This window comes from Myxine glutinosa, chromosome 3 (assembly GCF_964187855.1).
Source record: "Myxine glutinosa chromosome 3, kmMyxGlut1.1, whole genome shotgun sequence".
Classification (NCBI taxonomy): Eukaryota; Metazoa; Chordata; class Myxini; order Myxiniformes; family Myxinidae; genus Myxine; species Myxine glutinosa.
In genome coordinates, this window is record NC_136263.1 from 195,802,111 (window position 1) to 195,820,554 (window position 18,444).

Genomic DNA, 18,444 nt, shown 5'->3' on the forward strand with positions numbered 1-18,444 from the left:
GGATTTTAGGACCCGTGGGCTGATGCCGTCTGATCCAGTTGCACAATCAGGATCGAGGTTTGACAGAAACTTCTCCACCTTGTCAGGAGAGAAGGACACAGATTCCAGGAGCAGCTGAGTTTGACTGGGTAAGGTGGGAACAGAGAGAGACTGGTTTTGGACGCAATATTTTGAGGCAAACACAGAATTGAGGCATTCAGCTTTTTCATGTGCAGTGTCAGCAGTGTAGCCGTTTGAGGTAAGGGAGGGGACGGAAGGGGAACATACACCAGAAACAGATTTTACCAGACGCCACCAGGATTTGGAGGAGGGATTCAGGTTTGAGAGTTCAATCTTGAGAGTAGAGAGATAGTGCTTCCTGGCTCTCCTGAGGGTAGACACACACTTGTTCCGAGCTTTGTGAAAGGAACCGAGATTACCTTCAGTTGCATTTGCCTTCCATGAGGTGAAGGCAAGTTGTTTCAGGGCAACTATCTCAACACAAGCTTCAGTGTACCATGGACGGGAGGAAGCGTATTACAACTGAAGAAGAGATGGTATAAATCTGTGCATGAGAGAGAGCAGTTTCCGTTGGAAGAATTCCCAGGAAGAGTTGATGTCAGAGGCAGTGGAGATGGGAGACCAGTCCAGATGATTGATGGCTGCTTGAAGACCGTGCCAGTTGGCCTGAGTGAAATGCCAGACTCGTCGACGCTGAGGAGGCTCTCTGAGAATGGCCAGAGAGATATCCACTTTAACAAGCACATTATCAGAAGAACCGATTGGAGCAGAAGAAGAGCAGCAGACATTTGCAGGAAGTTTGTCATAACCAAGTCTAGAAGAGAAGATTGTTGTTGACGGCTAGAAGAGAAGCTCTGTTGACTGAGATCCGGGTCGGGAAATTGACAGATTGTGTCAGTCCCAATGAGTCACAGAAGTCCTTTACCTAGGTGCCGTGGCTGGTGAGAGAGGTACCCACACCCAGCCAGCTGGAATGATGACAGTTGAAGTTGCCACATATGAGGAAGAGAGAGTTAGGATGAGTGGATTGAAGTTGGTCCTGTTGTCAGACAGCGAAATGTAAATGGAGTCATCATTGTTTGGTGGATGGTACAGAACACATGAACAAAAGGTGGGAGCGGAGAGGAAGCTGTAGCCAGAGGTACTCCTGGGGGTGTGGTGGAGAGAAGGCAGTGCAAGGAGAGTGAGGAAGTGTGTTTTTGATAAAGATAGCAACCCCATCACCAGGGTGAGGCTCAGGTCTATCATACCAGATGAGGGAGTAACCAGGAAGAGATATTAAGGAATCAGAGACAACTTGAAGGAGGAAAGTTTATGTTAAGCAGATTAAGTCTGGTTTGTTAGAAGCAACCTGTATGGGGAGATCAATCAGGTTTGAGCAAAGGCCGTGGATGTTTGAGGTCCATTCTGAAAGGAAGCGGAAGGGGGAGCATCGGATACAAAACAGGGGAGGGGAGGGGTAGGGTAAGACGAGGAAGAGGAGGAGGTAGGGAGAGCTGTTGATAGTGTGTCAGAGATTTCAGAATAGCTAGGAGAAAGGGAAAGATGCGAAGGCCAAAAGGTTTGATGGTGATTGAAAGAGGCACCGTGAGGTGTTGTTTGAGGGCGGGCAGAGCGAGGAAGAAGGTTGGAGGAGGCAGAGGTGTGAGTTGGAAGGGAGAGGTACGCGTTGGAAGGGAGAGGAGATTTGATGAGCAAATTGAAGAAAACCTTTTAAAGAGAAAGAAGAAAAGTTTTTTATAATATACAACAGAATACAACACTGTGGCAGAAAGTTTAAACATTTTTAAACAAAACCGTGAAAACTACCTTGGAAATTCCCTGAAGTGAGGGCATGGGAGTTAAGGGTGATTAAGGATTACAGAACAATTTCAGAAGCAGGAACAGAAGAATCAGGGATTGACAGCGGGGTGAGCAGAGAGCGAAGGAACAGGGAGGTGTATAAGCAATTGTGTTGGTATGGGAGGAGGGGCCTACTTTTTAAATTCTTCGTTAATGTGTATGTATGTATTTTTTGAAGGTTAGGTGAAAGTGGATCTGAGGAAGCAGGAGAAAGGTTGAAGGAGTGTGGTGAAAACTAGAATTGGAAGGTATCGGCTGGAGAGGATTGAGATATGAAGGAAGTAGAGAAAATGGGTGGTGCGAAACACATGGCTGCGGTCGAGAGCCAAGAGGAGAGAAGGAAATTATTATTGAGATTTTTTATTTGTTTAAGACTTTCAACAAAGGGTAATATGTTCGGTGAAAGTATATGGGGTGAAAAGAAAGACAAGAAAAAAGCAATACGGTGAGAGAACAAAAGTAAATAGACAACAAACGACCGCCGAGGAGACAGGGAAGCCTCAAGGGACCAGGCCCCAAACGCGACACGAACAAACCGACTATTACACACAGGTATGCATGATATACAACCAAGATCTTACTAGAAACACACAGTAGACACATACACAGTAAAATAAACAGTACGGTTTTGACAAAAACACAAACGGGTAAAACACTTAAATTTGATGACGTGGAAAAGCATGGAAGAACACGACCTCACCGGCAGAACGAGAAGTGAGGTGGTGAAGCTCCGATGTTCGAGGTGTTAAAGCTCCGATTATTTCTTTAGATTGAGACTACGGGCCAAATTTACGAAAAGGTCACTGACAAAAACATCATTGTCCTTGCAGAGGTAATTACCCGTCTAACAATTAAGGAAGGGAGACAAACAGCTGATTAGCCTGTGAAACCCCGCCCATATCTCCAACATCCAATTGTTTAGTTGTGTGCGTCTAAACAGCTGATTAGCCTGTGAAATCCCGCCCATATCTCCAACATCCAATTGTTTAGTTGTGCGTGTCTAAACAGCTGATTAGCCTGTGAAACCCCGCCCATATCTCCAACATCCAATTGTTTCGTTGTGCGTGTCTAAACAGCTGATTAGCCTGTGAAACCCCGCCCATATCTCCAACATCCCATTGTTTAGTTGTGCGCGTCTAAACGGCTGATTAGCCTGTGAAACCCTGCCCATATCTCCAACATCTAATTGTTTAGTTGTGCGCGTCTAAACAGCTGATTAGCCTGTGAAACCCTGCCCATATCTCCAACATCTAATTGTTTAGTTGTGCGCGTCTAAACAGCTGATTCGCCTGTGAAACCCTGCCCATATCTCCAACATCTAATTGTTTAGTTGTGCGCGTCTAAACAGCTGATTAGCCTGTGAAACCCCGCCCATATCTCCAACATCCAATTGTTTCGTTGTGCATGTCTAAACAGCTGATTAGCCTGTGAAACCCCGCCCATATCTCCAACATCCCATTGTTTTTTTGTGCGCGTCTAAACGGCTGATTAGCCTGTGAAACAACGCACACGTCTCAAACTTCCAATTGAAATGCTGCACTTGCATCGAATCAAAGTGCCATGGACCATTGTTGGAGGGGATTTGGCACATTTCTCCATCAAATTTGATATTGTCACATGTCTCCAGAAGATTGCATCAAGCCTCGAAGATTCTAATGCACCAAGTTGGCAAATTGCCCTGTTTCTATCATCTTCTGCCTCCGCTTGAGCGAATTCAGGTACTGAACGCATCCGTATTCACCGTACCATGTAAACTACCAATTATAAGCCATCTGATTCTTCCTTCAAGGCCTCAAACCCACTCTTAAACATGCCCTCCGATGTGTAGAAGTTTCTTTGCTAGTTTATCGCTCGTGATTAGTTTTTGATCCTCGTTAGAATCTATGATTAGATGATCACTTTTTGGTGATTGGTGACTAATCGTGCGATGAACGCCCATTGAAAGTTTGTGATTCTACACGCGTCTAACTCTTGAACGGCTTTCGTAAATTTGGCCCGAAGAGCGGCGCTCTGAACACATTCCGAATTGGCTCCAGTCTAACATCGGGCCTGAGCAGCCATTTTGTGCAGGTTTTGGGCTAATCTTCCTCCTTGGGTGTCCCCACAAGACGCTTTAGACGGTTGGCGGTCCAGACTCGAGAGCCTCATGGCAGCATTGAAGTGAGTATCAAAACGGAATTGCAAAGTGTTCCGGTTCCATTGATTAATTGAGGGGTACGTGCGGCAAGTTGTGTTGTGAAGTTGGCATTGAAGTGGGCACTGGTTGTTGATGGAAGCTTCTTGTTCTCAGGGCATTACTTTTAACGCAGCACCGTATCTCTCTTCAGGTGGTTCTTCTCGGACGTCAACCGCATAGAAGCCGAGCGCCTACTGCTCAGTCCGGGCAATACCATCGGATCCTTCCTGGTGAGGGACAGCCAGTCCTCAAAAGGTGAAGGCAAGACAATTTGTGCTACATGAGTCCATTTGCATGACGCACAGTCTGGAAAGACTGTAAAATGACCCAAAAGGCTTGTTCGCTCACTCCGCTCTCAGTAGCTGAGAGGAAGCATTCAGGGTGAGGAGCACGTGCTCCCTGCCACAAGCACGGTGGACTATTTGTCACTTGGCACCATGATAATGAAGTGCAAAACATGACGGTGACTGCATATTTATTTATTTTTTGCAATGAAGTCATTTTGGAGCTAAATGGCAAAATCTTTGTGGTCCGATGTTCAGCGGTTTCTCAACTCTTACCACGCACTTCCTTTCAAACTTCCCGATTCTTGGAAACGACGAAGCATCTGCTTTGCTATCGATGCTGAAACAACCGGACAATGTTTCTTTTTTGCTGTGACCATGTATTCTATTCTGTAGAGGCCTTCATTGATACATCAATGTATCACACAGTTATGGTGATACATTGATGTACAGTATGGCGTATTGTTGTCTACGGGTTCGATGTTTCGAAGAGCGTGTCTAATGTCGGTATAATGGGTCCATAATGGGTCCATAACGGGTCCATAATGACCGAAAGTTGTGTATACCATGGTACAGCATTATGACGACTCCATACTACGTGTACTATCTTGTAGTGTGTCCACTGGACGATAACCCACATGTACACCATCTCAGTGTGGCTACTGAACTATAAACAACTATAGTGCCATATTACAGTGCGGATAATGGAATACGAGCTACACCATTATGAGGGTCTTTGTCCGAGGAGTTTCGATTGTATATTGAGGGTTTTCCGCCATTGCCAATGAGCTTGTGTGTCTTTTTCAATCATTTAGCTTCGTTATTCACTGTTTTTACTGAAGAATTGTGAGATGACAGAATCGCGTGAGATTGCGAATTTAAGGTTGTTCCGTCTTTTACTTTGAACATTGTTCTAAACAAACGGGAACAGCCACTTGTTAAGAACAGGAAGAAGAGGGAGGGGAAGACAGAGTTCGGGTGGTGGGGGCAGAGTTGGGAGAGGAGAGTTATGTCTTTGGAAAGGATTGAGTACTTGGGGTTGAGAAATCGGGTTTTTGAAGACTTGGGATGGGGGGAGGGGTGTGATGCATTGGGCTTGGGAGTGGCACGTTGAGGAATTTAATAAGAAAGGGGGAAGAAAGAGGACAGAGTTGGGTGGTGGGGGAAGAAAGAGGACAGAGTTGGGTGGTGGGGGAAGAAAGAGGACAGAGTTGGGTGGTGGGGGAAGAAAGAGGACAGAGTTGGGTGGTGGGGGAAGAAAGAGGACAGAGTTGGGTGGTGGGGGAAGAAAGAGGACAGAGTTGGGTGGTGGGGGAAGAAAGACGACAGAGTTGGGAGGTGGGGGAAGAAAGAGGACAGAGTTGGGTGGTGGGGGAGGAAAGAGGACAGAGTTGGGTGGTGGGGGAGGAAAGAGGACAGAGTTGGGAGGTGGGGGAAGAAAGAGGACAGACTTGGGTGGTGGGGGAAGAAAGAGGACAGAGTTAGGTGGTGGGGGAAGAAAGAGGACAGAGTTGGGTGGTGGGGGAAGAAAGAGGACAGAGTTGGGTGGTGGGGGAAGAAAGAGGACAGAGTTGGGTGGTGGGGGAAGAAAGACGACAGAGTTGGGAGGTGGGGGAAGAAAGAGGACAGAGTTGGGTGGTGGGGGAGGAAAGAGGACAGAGTTGGGTGGTGGTGGAAGAATGAGTACAGAGTTGGGGGGGGGGGTGGTGGTCAAAGCTTCGCAGGGGACAGACTGAGTACTTGGGGGTTTGGAGGAGTCATTGAGGAATTTGGGTGGGGAAGAGGGTTGTCGACTTGAGGTTTGGGGAGAGGTTTTGAAGATTTCAAGAACAAAGAGGAAGGTAGGACAAACAGAGTCGTGTTCGGAGTGTCAGAGAGTTGGGGGGTTGGGGGTGGGGTGGGGTGAGGCTTTGAGTGGGAAGGTTCAGAGCTTGTGGTTTTGAGTGTGGGTTGAGGACCATCGGCAGGTGTGGGGGTTGAGGACTTGTAGTGGTGGGGGGATTTGAAGACAGGGTGGGGTGTGGTTTGACGACGGGATTGGGGTGGGGCTTGAAGATTTGAGGTTGGGTGAGGGAGGAGGGGGGGGGGGGGGGGTCGATCACTTGGGGTTGGGGGGATGGGCGAGTTGAGGACTGAGAACCCGAAGTCCCATTTTACATTACACTGAATTTATGTGGGTCCCTGCTGGTGTATCATATTACAATGCAACTAATGTACTATAAACTACAATGTACTGTGTTAGTGTGATCAATGGACTGCAAGTAAGTGGATCATATCATTGAGCCCTTTATGTTGACTTTCAGACTGCCCCTTGTGGTTTTGGGTGTCCAGGAAATGTGGTTTCCTGTTGAGGTGTTTTCGGTGGTTTTAAACAAGAACTGCAGGTGTTTGTGTGGCGTATGTGCTAAATGTTTTGTGAAACACTTGTATATCATGTTTTTGGATCATACTTGTCAACCTCCAGCAGTAAAGGGTGATAAGTGTTCGCTTTGTGTTCCATTGATCATTTCTGCACGACATGAGATGGATGTAAACGAGTGAAGTATCACCCAGACTCAAATAAGAGAAGTCACATAAGATATGCGGTTAACTGATCCACTGACCACATTATAGTCAGGTTCACTATGTTTTTTCGTTCAAAATCATGGTAGATTAGCAAACCTATACATTTTTGGAAACGTTATTACATGGAAAATCTGAAAATCAATGTTTACATTTGCCAATTCCGACCAATTCGATTCGACCAATTCGACCAATTCGACCAATCGACCAATTCCATTCGACCAATTCGATCATTCGACCATTCGACCAATCGCTTCGATCGACCATTCGACCATTCGACCAATTCGACCAATTCGATTCGACCAATTCGACCAATTCGATTCGACCAATCGACCAATTCGACCAATTCCATTCGACCAATTCGACCAATCGCTTCGATCGACCATTCGACCAATTCGATCGATTCGATTCGATTTGCCAATCAATTTGACCGACCTTTGCTTGTGTGGAACGGACTGTGAAAACGATGCGGACTATATTGTCGGATACGACACACAGGACAGTGATGACGAACTCTAAATGGCATATTCTGTAATCGTGTATGTTTGATGCCATTGACTGCCTGTGTATATTTTGTCATTGACTGCCTATGTAGATGTGAAGTTATACTGACTGCATGTGTATATATGATTTTGCTGACTGCCTGTGTATGTTTGGTGATATGAATTATTGTGACACATTTTGATGTTATTAACTGCCTGTACAAAATGATAACATGTATTTGATTATGCAACTTATCGCGAATATAAAGACAGTATTTTGCAGTTCAAAACCTTTGATTCGTGTCTTACCATTCCCCATAGCACTAATTTGATACTTTCATTGGATTCCTTGTCCCTGAAAATATAGGCTTAGTAAATTTTTAAAAGTTTTTAGGGTAATTAGAGGCAGAAATAGACAAAATATGTATTTTACAGTGGCCATTTTGAAAATCCAAAATGGCCGCCATACAGGTATCTCTCCAAATGTAAACATTGATTTTTAGTTTCCTTATGCTATAACCTTTCCAAAAATGTATAGGTTTGCTAATCTACCATGATTTTGAACGAAATATAATTTATTGACATAGTGAACCTGACTATTAGGCAGGTTTGTTGAATATTCTTGGGGAAAATGCCAGAGGCATAGAAAAGGCCCCTTGATATGGTATGCGGGTGTCTTCTGATACCTCGGAGATGGATGCCCCTGCCTTGCATAATCCCAGGCCAGCTGTGGACAAGGTGTAGTACCTGTCAGCCCCCCTTACCAGGCTAACGGTCTGCAGCCATGTGGTTCAAATGGCAGATGGCTTTGCACATCTGGTGGATGAGAGTCCAGTTGACTCCAACAGCATGGGTGGAAGAGGGTGAATTCTCCAACGGCCAGCAGAGGGACGGAGAGGAGTGGCGACCCCCCCCCCCCCCCCCCCCGTCTATAACAGTTAACCATGTGTACCAGCCATAGAAAGGCAATATGATGGCAAACACAATCATTGCCCGAGGAGACTCGACATGATGGTATGTGTCATGTGGCAAAGTATAGAAAATAAGAGACATTCCATACATTGTAGAAAATGCCAAACGATCTATAATAATAAAAGGCAGTGTCCATCCGTCCGTCCATCTGTCTCCTCCATAACTCCAAAACCATGAAACCTAGCGGCCCCAAACTTTGCATACACCTGGACCTCCAACAGATTGCAATGATGAAAACTGGGTGTTGTTTGGGTGTATTATAACACCCTTTTTGAAGATGATTAACGAGGTGCTCATCAGAAAAACAAAACAAAAGAGGATTACCAATATGGCGGCCCGCCATCTTGGTCAGCCCACTGCCACTTGATGGGTTCTTAAGCCGCCATTTTGTTTCGTCCAACTCAAATGTGCCTTGCCTTGGAAATGCATCGATTATTACATAATTGAAGCATATCATCAAAATCTGCATTCAGATATGATGATTGGATCCTGTAGACTAAGTAAATGTCCAAATCTGGAGTTAAATATGACAAAATTTACCATTTCTAGCGATTTTTATAACTAAGTGTATATATGCATTTATTTAAGCGAGGCTGTCATTCTCGTTCTGGGGTTCGTTTTTTTTAATTTAACTTAGTAATTTTAAAATGAATTCATACTTCCATGGGATAGGGTGTCACTCCACTGTACCTGCGATCTCTTCAAAAATTCCTCTATTTCAACCAGAAGCAATCAGCTTGCTATCGCTTGCCAAGCCAGCCGTTCCTTATCATCCATTTTGTTGAAGTGCTTGCTGGAGTGCTTGAGCCGCTTCGCGAGGGCTCTACAAATGAAGTCAGAAATACCTGTGTACTTAATTAGTTACAAGGCCGGGGAAGTTTAGGTGTGTTATAACACCCTTTTTGAATATGATTAACCACCACTTGGTGAACGCTATTCAGGCTGCTTTTGCAAGCCATGGTGTTACAGTAGACAGATCTCCCTTTTTGTTTTTATTCAAGCTGCTTTTACAAACCATGGCGTTACAGTAGACAGATCTCCCTTTTTGTTTTCACGTACCCATTTTTTTTATTGACTAACATTTTTGTATGATATACTAACCCTCCCCTCCCTCCCTTTCCTTTCTACCCTGCCACCTCCCTCACTCTCCTCCCTCCTCTCCCCTTCATATTCCCATCAGGAAGCGACTCATTGTTACCCGGCAACGCCGGGTACTTTTGCTAGTAGAAAATAAGGGACATTCAAAAAATATCTTGTGTTATCGTGTGCATGCTGGGCTACACTTGTGTTCTTAGGAGGAACCAAGTAATGCTCTAGAAAAGTTCATATAAAGGGGCGCCAATTTGATTCATACAGATACATGAAGAAGTAAATGTATTTTCCATGCAGTTACAGTCTCTTGGTTTCAAAGGGACCTCTTCACGGTCCTTCATTTTTCTATAAAAAATTAAAATGCCATACATAATATTAGTTTTCTATTATATTGCGTGTGTAGGTGTACATATACAATTCATCTATCATTTCTAATTGTCATCAGTATTCATCATGTACATGTCACGTTTGTCCAATATGTCTGCAATTTTAACACTTACAAGTTTATGTAATGTGCAATTATGGTTCAAAAGGGACTGGTAAATAGACTGCACTGCACACGTGTACGATTCCTTCATCTAATCCAGTTGTTGCCTATAATGTGAACACAAATCACGCTTGTCCAATGCTTGTCCCGAAGAATACATCACACCCAACATGTCTGCAATTGGTTGGTACATAGTGCATACAAACATTATTAATTTTTGAAACAAATTAGATTTTACACACATGCACATCATCTTATGTGTTTTTGTTTTCAAGGTACACAGAAAACTTTACGTACTGATGGGTTTTAATCTATATACTAGCCGAAACCCATGGAACATCCACGGAAGGGAGGATGTGGTGTATGGATAGAGTGTACCATTATGGATGGCATAGGGGATTTGCTTGTCCAAGTAAGAGTTAGGAAGAAAGATGAGAATGAAGAGTGCGTATATGAACAACGATCGCCGACACCGGCACAAATGCATGCTCAGGATTGTCCACTCAGTGGACGGCTTGCTGTCGCCTTCGACTGTCCAATCAGCGGACGGCTTGCTTCGCCTTCGCCCAGCAGACGCCAATACGATGGCGTTGTATCGGCAGTTAATCGGATGCATTTGGGCCCCAACGTGGGCTAATTCAGATTTTTCGAGTATGGCTGTACGTGATAAACAAAGCGCGCGGATCGTAGATCGTAAATCCATTAGTGCCGTGGGCATCGGGTCACTGGGTGCGGCATAAAAGGGATAACAAAGTCGAGTCCTTACGCTATTATTATATAGACTAGCCGAAACCCGTGGAACATCCATGGAAGGGAGGATGTGGTGTATGGATAGAGTGTACCATTATGGATGGCATAGGGGATTTGCTTGTCCGAGTAAGAGTTAGGAAGAAAGATCAATTTTTCACTTGTGCAAAAATGCTACTCACAATTACATCGCCTGTGCGTCGGCCTGTGATTGAGCCAGAGAGTTGGCCTGTGAGTCAACTTCCTTTCCAATGTCTGCAAGAGTTGAAATACTGATTGTGAGTGTAAAATTATATGAAAGAAGAACATGCATATCAATAGACGATGCCATCAAAAAGGAGAGCAGCTGTCCATAGAAAAGGATGTCTGACTTATCAATTTGACATTATTGCACAGGAAATGACAAACAAAGAAACAGTTCATTTCCATCGGGTAATATTACGATGAGAGATCAGCCGATACCTTTATTATGTCCATCAGCATCCATGGCACTTAGAAAAAAAAAAACGTGGCATCAGCCAGCCGCAGCCAACTATCACGTACCGTCTCGAAGTCAATGCCATCCTTTTATCTCTTCGTATACAACTCACTGATCGCAACGTCACTCCATTTAACTTTATTAAAATGACGATAAAGACGTGAAACCCGTGGAACATCCACGGAAGGGATATCGTTCGTCTGTTTTCAGCTCGTTATCTTTAAGCTTCCTTACGTCTCGCCACCTGCGACCTGCTACACCTCTCTGAGTTACGAGGATTTATGCAACGCACCCCGAGTATCGCAACGTCACTCCATTTAACTTTATTAAAATGATGATAAAGACGTTTCCTTATATATCCTAATTTAAAATGTTCAAGGGAATAAAAAGACCATTTGGTTCACACCACCCATCACACCACTCGACTGTCAAATCAGCGGACGGCTCGCATCGCCTTCGCCCAGACGCCAATACGATGGTGTCGTAAGATGGCGTCGTATCGGCCGATAATCGGATGCTTTTGGGTCCCAAAGTCGGCGAATTCAGATTTTTCGAGTATGGCTGTACGTGATAAACAAAGAGCGCGGTTCGTAGATGGATAAATGCATTAGTGCCGTGGGCATCGGGTCACTGGGTGCGGCGTAAAAGGGATAACAAAGTCGAGTCCTTACGGTATTATCATATAGATGTAGGGCGCCCCTTTATATGAACTTTTCTAGAGCATCACTTGGTTCCTCCTAAGAACACAAGGGTAGTTCAGCATGCACAGGAGATATTTTTTTTGAATGTCCCTTCTTGCTGTCTAGACGTGTAATTAGCTGTGCACGTACACCAATGTTTTTGTAAGGAGTTAGGGGTTAGGCATGTTTTAGCAAAACTCTCGCTCAACGCCTTTCATAAATTGGGCCCACTAAATCGACTGGACCTGGTGAGTAATGCAGATGACGTCTCCTGAAGCTCATTAGTGAGCCATTTGTCTTGTATAAAACAAATAATTCTGATATTACGAGGTTTAAACCATATCGTTTCCTGCCTCTCCCCTCCCCCTCCTCCATCGTCTCCCTACCTTCCCCTACCCTCCTCCATACTCCACCTGCCTCCTCCCAAACTTCTTCCACCATCCACCCTTGTATTTAAGCTATTACTGATTTTCATCATTTTCCTCGATACAGGTAGTGGACAAAAAAAAATGGAAACGCCAATGTAAAATGGCTTAATAAAGCGTTGGACCACCACGTGCGGCCAGTCTGGCCTGTATGTCCCGTGGCATAGAGTCCACTCGCGTCTGGAATTCTGCAGGAGGGATGCAGCACCGTTCTTCCATGAGAAAGTCTATCAACTCACACCTGTTTGATGGAGGTAGAAAACGCTGTCTCAGGCGTCGTTCCAGAATATATCCAGAAATGCTCAATTGGGGTTGCCCAGAAATGCTCAGTTTTGGTGACTTAGAAAGCTGTGACGTACAGTATGGATAACATCAATGTCATGCTCATCAAACCATTGGGTGACCACATGTGCTCTGTGGATGTGGGTATTGTGGATGAGGGGGGGGGGGGGGAGGGTCTCCCTTGCAGCCAAGCTAGCCATAATTATAGATAACCAGGCCTGTGCAGCATATTTATACATCACCCTAAGCATGCTGGGAGGTTATTTGCTAGATTAACATGTGGACGACACATGTGTGGAAGCCGTTGCTTGGTGTCCCTCATTCACCCAGGTGTTTCCATTTTTTTTCTCCAATACCTGTATATAAGCAATCTTCTACCTACCATACAATTCCATAGGCACCCCTCCCCCCATTTCCTGTGCACAATCCTCGACCCCATGAGCAATGTTGAGAGTTGTAACTGTAAATTTTTATTTATTTATCGAAACGTAATTGATTTTCATGATGGCCCGATGAAGGTAAAATTTCATTTGAGGTGTCCTGGAAGAGTGCTGCACTCTCATGTTAAGACCTCACATTTTGTTCCAATGGGTCATCAGCTGTTTCGAGTTGACATCTTACACGGAACTTTGTCATAAAAGTTGCTGCACTCTGGCACTTGTTGAACAAAGCTTGTGACAAATGTCGTACAGTAAACGAGTCTGCCTCGTGTCCCTCCCTATCCCAACCTCCCATGTTGCGCTGCAATCAGGAAGGCCTCAAAATGATCAGGTGGCAATGTTTTTTTGTTTTTTTTCCACCCTCAGATTCCTACTCTCTTTCCATCCGTGACCACGAAGCCATCCTTGGGGACATTGTGAAACATTACAAGATCCGAAGTAATTCCAGCGGGGCATATTTCATCTCGAGCCGCATCACCTTCGACTCTTTATTGAGTCTCACCAGCCATTATGGTGGTGAGTGTGAGTGTGAGCAGACCCTCTGATGTCATAGTGGTTCAGAAAATGCATCTGGTCTGCAATTCCAAAAATTGAGACTGTGTGATCGAGTGTCTCAAATTACCTGTGTGAGCTTGTACGAGGCCGGGACCCTCTGATATGGCTGTACAACTATCTAGAAATGCTTCTCTGCTCTTTGATAATGTCTGATGATGATTGGTAATCTTAATTTATTTCTGGTATTGCAGTATATGATCAAGGCCTCTGACTCGAGATTGTAAGGTAACCTGCAACCAACAGGTGTGTAGTTATGAAGAGGATAATGCACTGCCTGATTGAGTGATTTTTGGACAACCGAGGTTGTGGACTCCTCACTGCTTGGAGAGGTCCCTGGCATAAAGAGTCAAAGCCCTGTGATGAACTGACCCCAAATGTTGACCAGATGGTAATCTCATTGCAAGAGAGTTGGTCTGCCATATCGCTTTCCCAGCAGCAGTTGTCGGGGGAAGGAATTTGGAACATGGCATGCCGGCACACCATGGCCCACTCTTGGGAAACAAACGAAAACAAAAACCGTGGAATCCTTGACATCCACCAGGAAGTCGGAGAATACCCAGCGTAATGTTGCAGCAAAGGATGGTGCGCTATTGGATGAAACACCTGGATGGGGTTTTATCGTCGAGTGGGTAAAGGAACTCGGGCTAACAGGTTCAAAGGAGAGTGTGCTACCTCCGAGCAATCCTGGTAGGCCAAAGAAGGTGGGATCCCATCAGGAAGGCTTGTGTGGTTAGAAGATGGACGTAGGTTTTAAAAATCGATTTCTGCATTCTCTAATGCGTATAATTACCGTTTCTGGTACCGATGGCCTAGCTACCATTATACAATTCAAGTTTATAACCACGTGCGGGTATCTCGGTGCAGTTACTATGTGTTCTCTTTATCCGTCGTGTCGAGTTCTTCGCAAACAAAGGGGGAAAATTTTTTTCATTTCTATTCAGATCAGTTTTGGTATTTGAAAAAATTCTGTTGTTGTTTATTTGTATTTGCTCTAGGTTTTCTTCTTTTTACATGTTTGCACTCGGGTTATGTTGTAAATGTAACATTTGACTCCATGGATTGTTAACTCGTAGCCAATGTGTGGCTCTCAACGGAATCCTTACATCTCCTCTTCCTGGCAAGGCTGAAGTGCCCCAAAGAAGTGTTCTGGGCCCTGTCCGACTCCTAATCTTAATCAATGACCTGTCTGACTCTCTGGAAAATCCCCTTTATCTATTTACTGATTACTCACCATCTGCCGTGACATCCATCATCCTTCAGATAGGCAGGCAGCATCCTCTTCCCTCCCTTCAGACCTTGACAAAATCACAAGCTGGTCAAACACTTTGAAAAAATATTTCAATCCTGGCAAATCTCACACTCTCACTATATCTCTCTCCAACAGCACCAACTGCCAAACCCTCCCATATAAATAATCTTAACAATCCTCTTGAGGAAGTTCAGTCACTCCACCTCCTGGATCTTACCATCACCCATGATCTTTCTTGGACAAACCACATTTCAAAGTTGGCCTCCAAAGCCGGTCGCTGACTGGGCATCCTACATCGTGCAACGGCTTTCATCCGGAGCTTGATGGAGTACTGCTGTTCCCTCTGGGCTGGCTCCCCTCCCTCACATATTGCTCATTTTGATGCCATGGACACCAAGGCCTTCAAAATCTTTGGAATCCCCCGCGTTGAAGCTCGGTCTGGGGCCTATCACTTTCCCATCGCAGAGATGTCGGTGGTCTGTCTTCTACCACCTCCCTCCTGTTCTTGAATTGAAACGCTCAAGAAGATATTTGATGATGTAGGCCAAATCGGACCATAATGCTTAGAATGCCATCAAACAAGCGTGCTCTGATAGTGCTTATAGCCTGAGATGGAAACCCTATTCGAAGGTGAGGAATGTCTAAGTAATCGACGGGCTAAAAAGGAGTGCAGGCAGAGGAAGAGTGGGTGGTGAGTGCAGGCAGAGGAAGAGGGGGAGGGTGAAGGCAGTGGAAGATGGGGGCAGATGCAGGCAGGGAAAGATGGGGTTGGGGGCGCAGGCGGTTGTATACAGGGCGGGCAGTTGGCGGAAGATGGGGGCGCAGGTCGGCTAAACATCACTGAACCAGTAAAAATATAATCTCAAATCATAGAATACCACATTGTGGATAAAGTATTCAAACATTTTTGACGATGAACGACGACAAAGGGTTTTTTGTGAAAATACTTGCATTCTAAGCTAGTAAGCCTGGTGTTGGCTAAGGGGTTAGGGTGCCGGCTTGGGATCCGAGTATCCTGGTTTCAAATCCTGGTCGACCGCTGAATTAACACCAGGGGGGTTGATTCTGCCTGTCATCCTTCTGAGGTCGGCAAATTGAGAACCAGTTCACTGGTAATTCCCTGTGTATCGCAAGAGGCTAACAGGGTTGGTGGCAGGAAGGGCATCCGGCCAAAAAACATTGCTTCAAAAAGGGGACCACGGTGCCCGAAAAAGGCCAACCCCTGCTCTGCGGGGAAAAATGGCCTCTAAAGGTGGTTCTAAGCAGAAGCAGCAAGAGCAAATTACCATATTATTTTTCAATTTGCCAAGAGGCTTTCTGGAGAGAGAGTGCTTCACTGGTGGTGCCGTTTCAGTGACAAACAAACATGGAAAATTCACAATGCAACTTCTTAATGCAACATGAGGAGACTGGCAATTGTTTCCATGCACTCCAGAAACTGCTTTTACCTTTGCCATTCCCAGCTTATCGTCCATCTGTGCTCTTTTCACAATTAGTGTGAAGGTAAAAGGACATTTTGTAGGTCAAGTTTGCTTGCGCAAGCACATGCACCTATTTCCCTTCAGAGCGGGTCTATTAAGACTTTGTGCGGACATGTCACACAGTCCTTCATCGAGATCGGTTTGTGGCCAATAAAATCGGCACGTTGCTATTGTAAAGGTATGTTCAGCTCCACCTGATGTTTTCATTTATTTATTCTTATTCCGACATCCCATAAACAGAGCACTCGGACGGCCTTTGCCATCGCCTCATACGTCCGTGCAACACGAAGCGACCTGGCCAGCTGTGGCAGAAGGACGCCTGGGAAATCTCCCGAGACTCGTTGTTGATGAAGAAGCGCCTCGGGGCTGGCCAGTTTGGAGAGGTCTGGTTGGGTAAGAATTCTTCCTTGTCATCCCTCGTTTTTCCTCTTCATTGTGCTTCAAACGATCCGTCTCCCCAATTCTCAATATCCAACCTTTCGCTGCAATTACTTGGTATTCCCATTTAGCTTTCACATTGAAATCCACTACAAACATCCACTATGAATGGGAGTAGCCAGGGGGTAGTGTGGCGTCATGTGTATGTGTATCTACATAGTTAAGTTACATTTGTATGAAAAGTCTGATGACAACCACAATTTCGACTTTGAAAAAAAATTCATGCGGTCGCCATATTGGTCCTTACTCCTGTGCAAATCTTTGGAGCTGTCATATTCACAATCACCAAGCCCTCCCTATAACTTCTCCAAATTACCCTCAGGCAAGGTTAAACGATGCTGGCAACCATTATTAATGTCGTTATGCATCAATTGAGCCATATGTATGTTGGGAGCAATGACTCCCAATATGCATCACTTGTCACACTTGAAGCCATAACCAGGACAGATCCCATATGAGGCCCCAAGATACAAGTTATAAACAATCGATTTACAATGCACATATAATCTGCTGGCTAGAAAAATTGGACTGGCAATGGGATGCATCATTTGTGCATGAAGACTCATTTAAGCACCTTCATTGGCTGAAGGTCATTGCAGCCCAGCTGACGGCCTACCTGGAGGCCCAGCAAGTCGAGATGACTGATTCCTTATCTTGTAGGGGATGCAATAAGCATAGAATGCCTCAGAGATGTCGGCTTTCCTCTAAATGTCTTTCAGTTAAGTGTTAAATTAACAGTAGCTACTGTTTAAAAAGGCAATCGGATGTTGGACAGAATTTACTGAATATTTTTACCTGCGACCTGTTGCATGTCTACAATAGCTTTGCGTTGCTGTTGTTGTTGTTGGGGGTTGATTTTTGAAATGTACAGCCATTGGTCAGACAGCTGCCGGACCACACCCACATATGTCGCTTGACTCCACCCACCATAGTCCCACGACGAAATGATATGACCGCCATCTTCTTTCCTGGTGGGCCTAACACATTTGACATGTATAGGCCTCTGCTGATGAAACACTGCCTATCTTTGTTATGTCAGATTTCCATTGGCTTTGTTTAGGTGGAGTGTTTAGTTATTAGTAAGATTTAATCAAGCCTGTACACATCTCCAGAAAAAAATAGGGTTACGGAATTTTTGAAGTTAGGGTTCGACGCGTTCGACGCGTTTGATATGCGCATTAAATGCATGTTTCCCAATCGGTCCGCTACCAGATTTTTAAAGCCGATCCAGGCACGCTTAATGGCAAAGTCCCGTACCTTGAATGATCACGTACACGTTTTTATGAGCAAAAGGTTTATTACCACAGAGTGTGAGGGTGGAAACCTGGTAACTGAATACACCCACATAATCTTGAGGCCCGAGCCTAGATCGACTGTCATCTATATAACCCGAAAGAGGATAATGACATAATCCTTCCTGCCTTTCCTGTACAGAGTGGATGCACTAGTTGCCTGAAACTAGACCCAGTCATCCATCAGCTTCATAATTGATATTGAACCAAACAGTGAAGACCCTCGGAGATGAATTTCATTATACCTTCTACAGCAAGGACGAGGGAGTTGAGTGAATGGAGAAGGCAAAAAGTGTCCATGTCGTGTCTGAGGTTATGACCACGTTCTTGTTTACTTATTGTAGGTGTGCCCCATGAAATGCCACGATAAGCTATTTATTATACACCTTAACCCGGAGTTTGGCCAAGGTGGAAAACCCCCTCATGCAGGGGGGCAAATGATGTCGCTACAACCCCTGTCATCTGACCCTTAGTACCCCC

The 18,444-nt window shown here is 45.0% G+C and overlaps 1 protein-coding gene across 1 annotated transcript in view; it reads left to right on the forward strand.

Moving 5' to 3' along the window:
- The window catches only part of LOC137422898 (tyrosine-protein kinase HCK), an 81,951-nt gene that overhangs the window by 32,792 nt on the left and 30,715 nt on the right, over positions 1-18,444 (forward strand). The window contains exons 6-8 of the mRNA XM_068109544.2: positions 4,170-4,273; positions 13,316-13,465; positions 16,475-16,627. Coding sequence (XP_067965645.2) covers positions 4,170-4,273; positions 13,316-13,465; positions 16,475-16,627 — 407 coding nt within the window. The remainder of the gene's footprint in view (positions 1-4,169; positions 4,274-13,315; positions 13,466-16,474; positions 16,628-18,444) is intronic.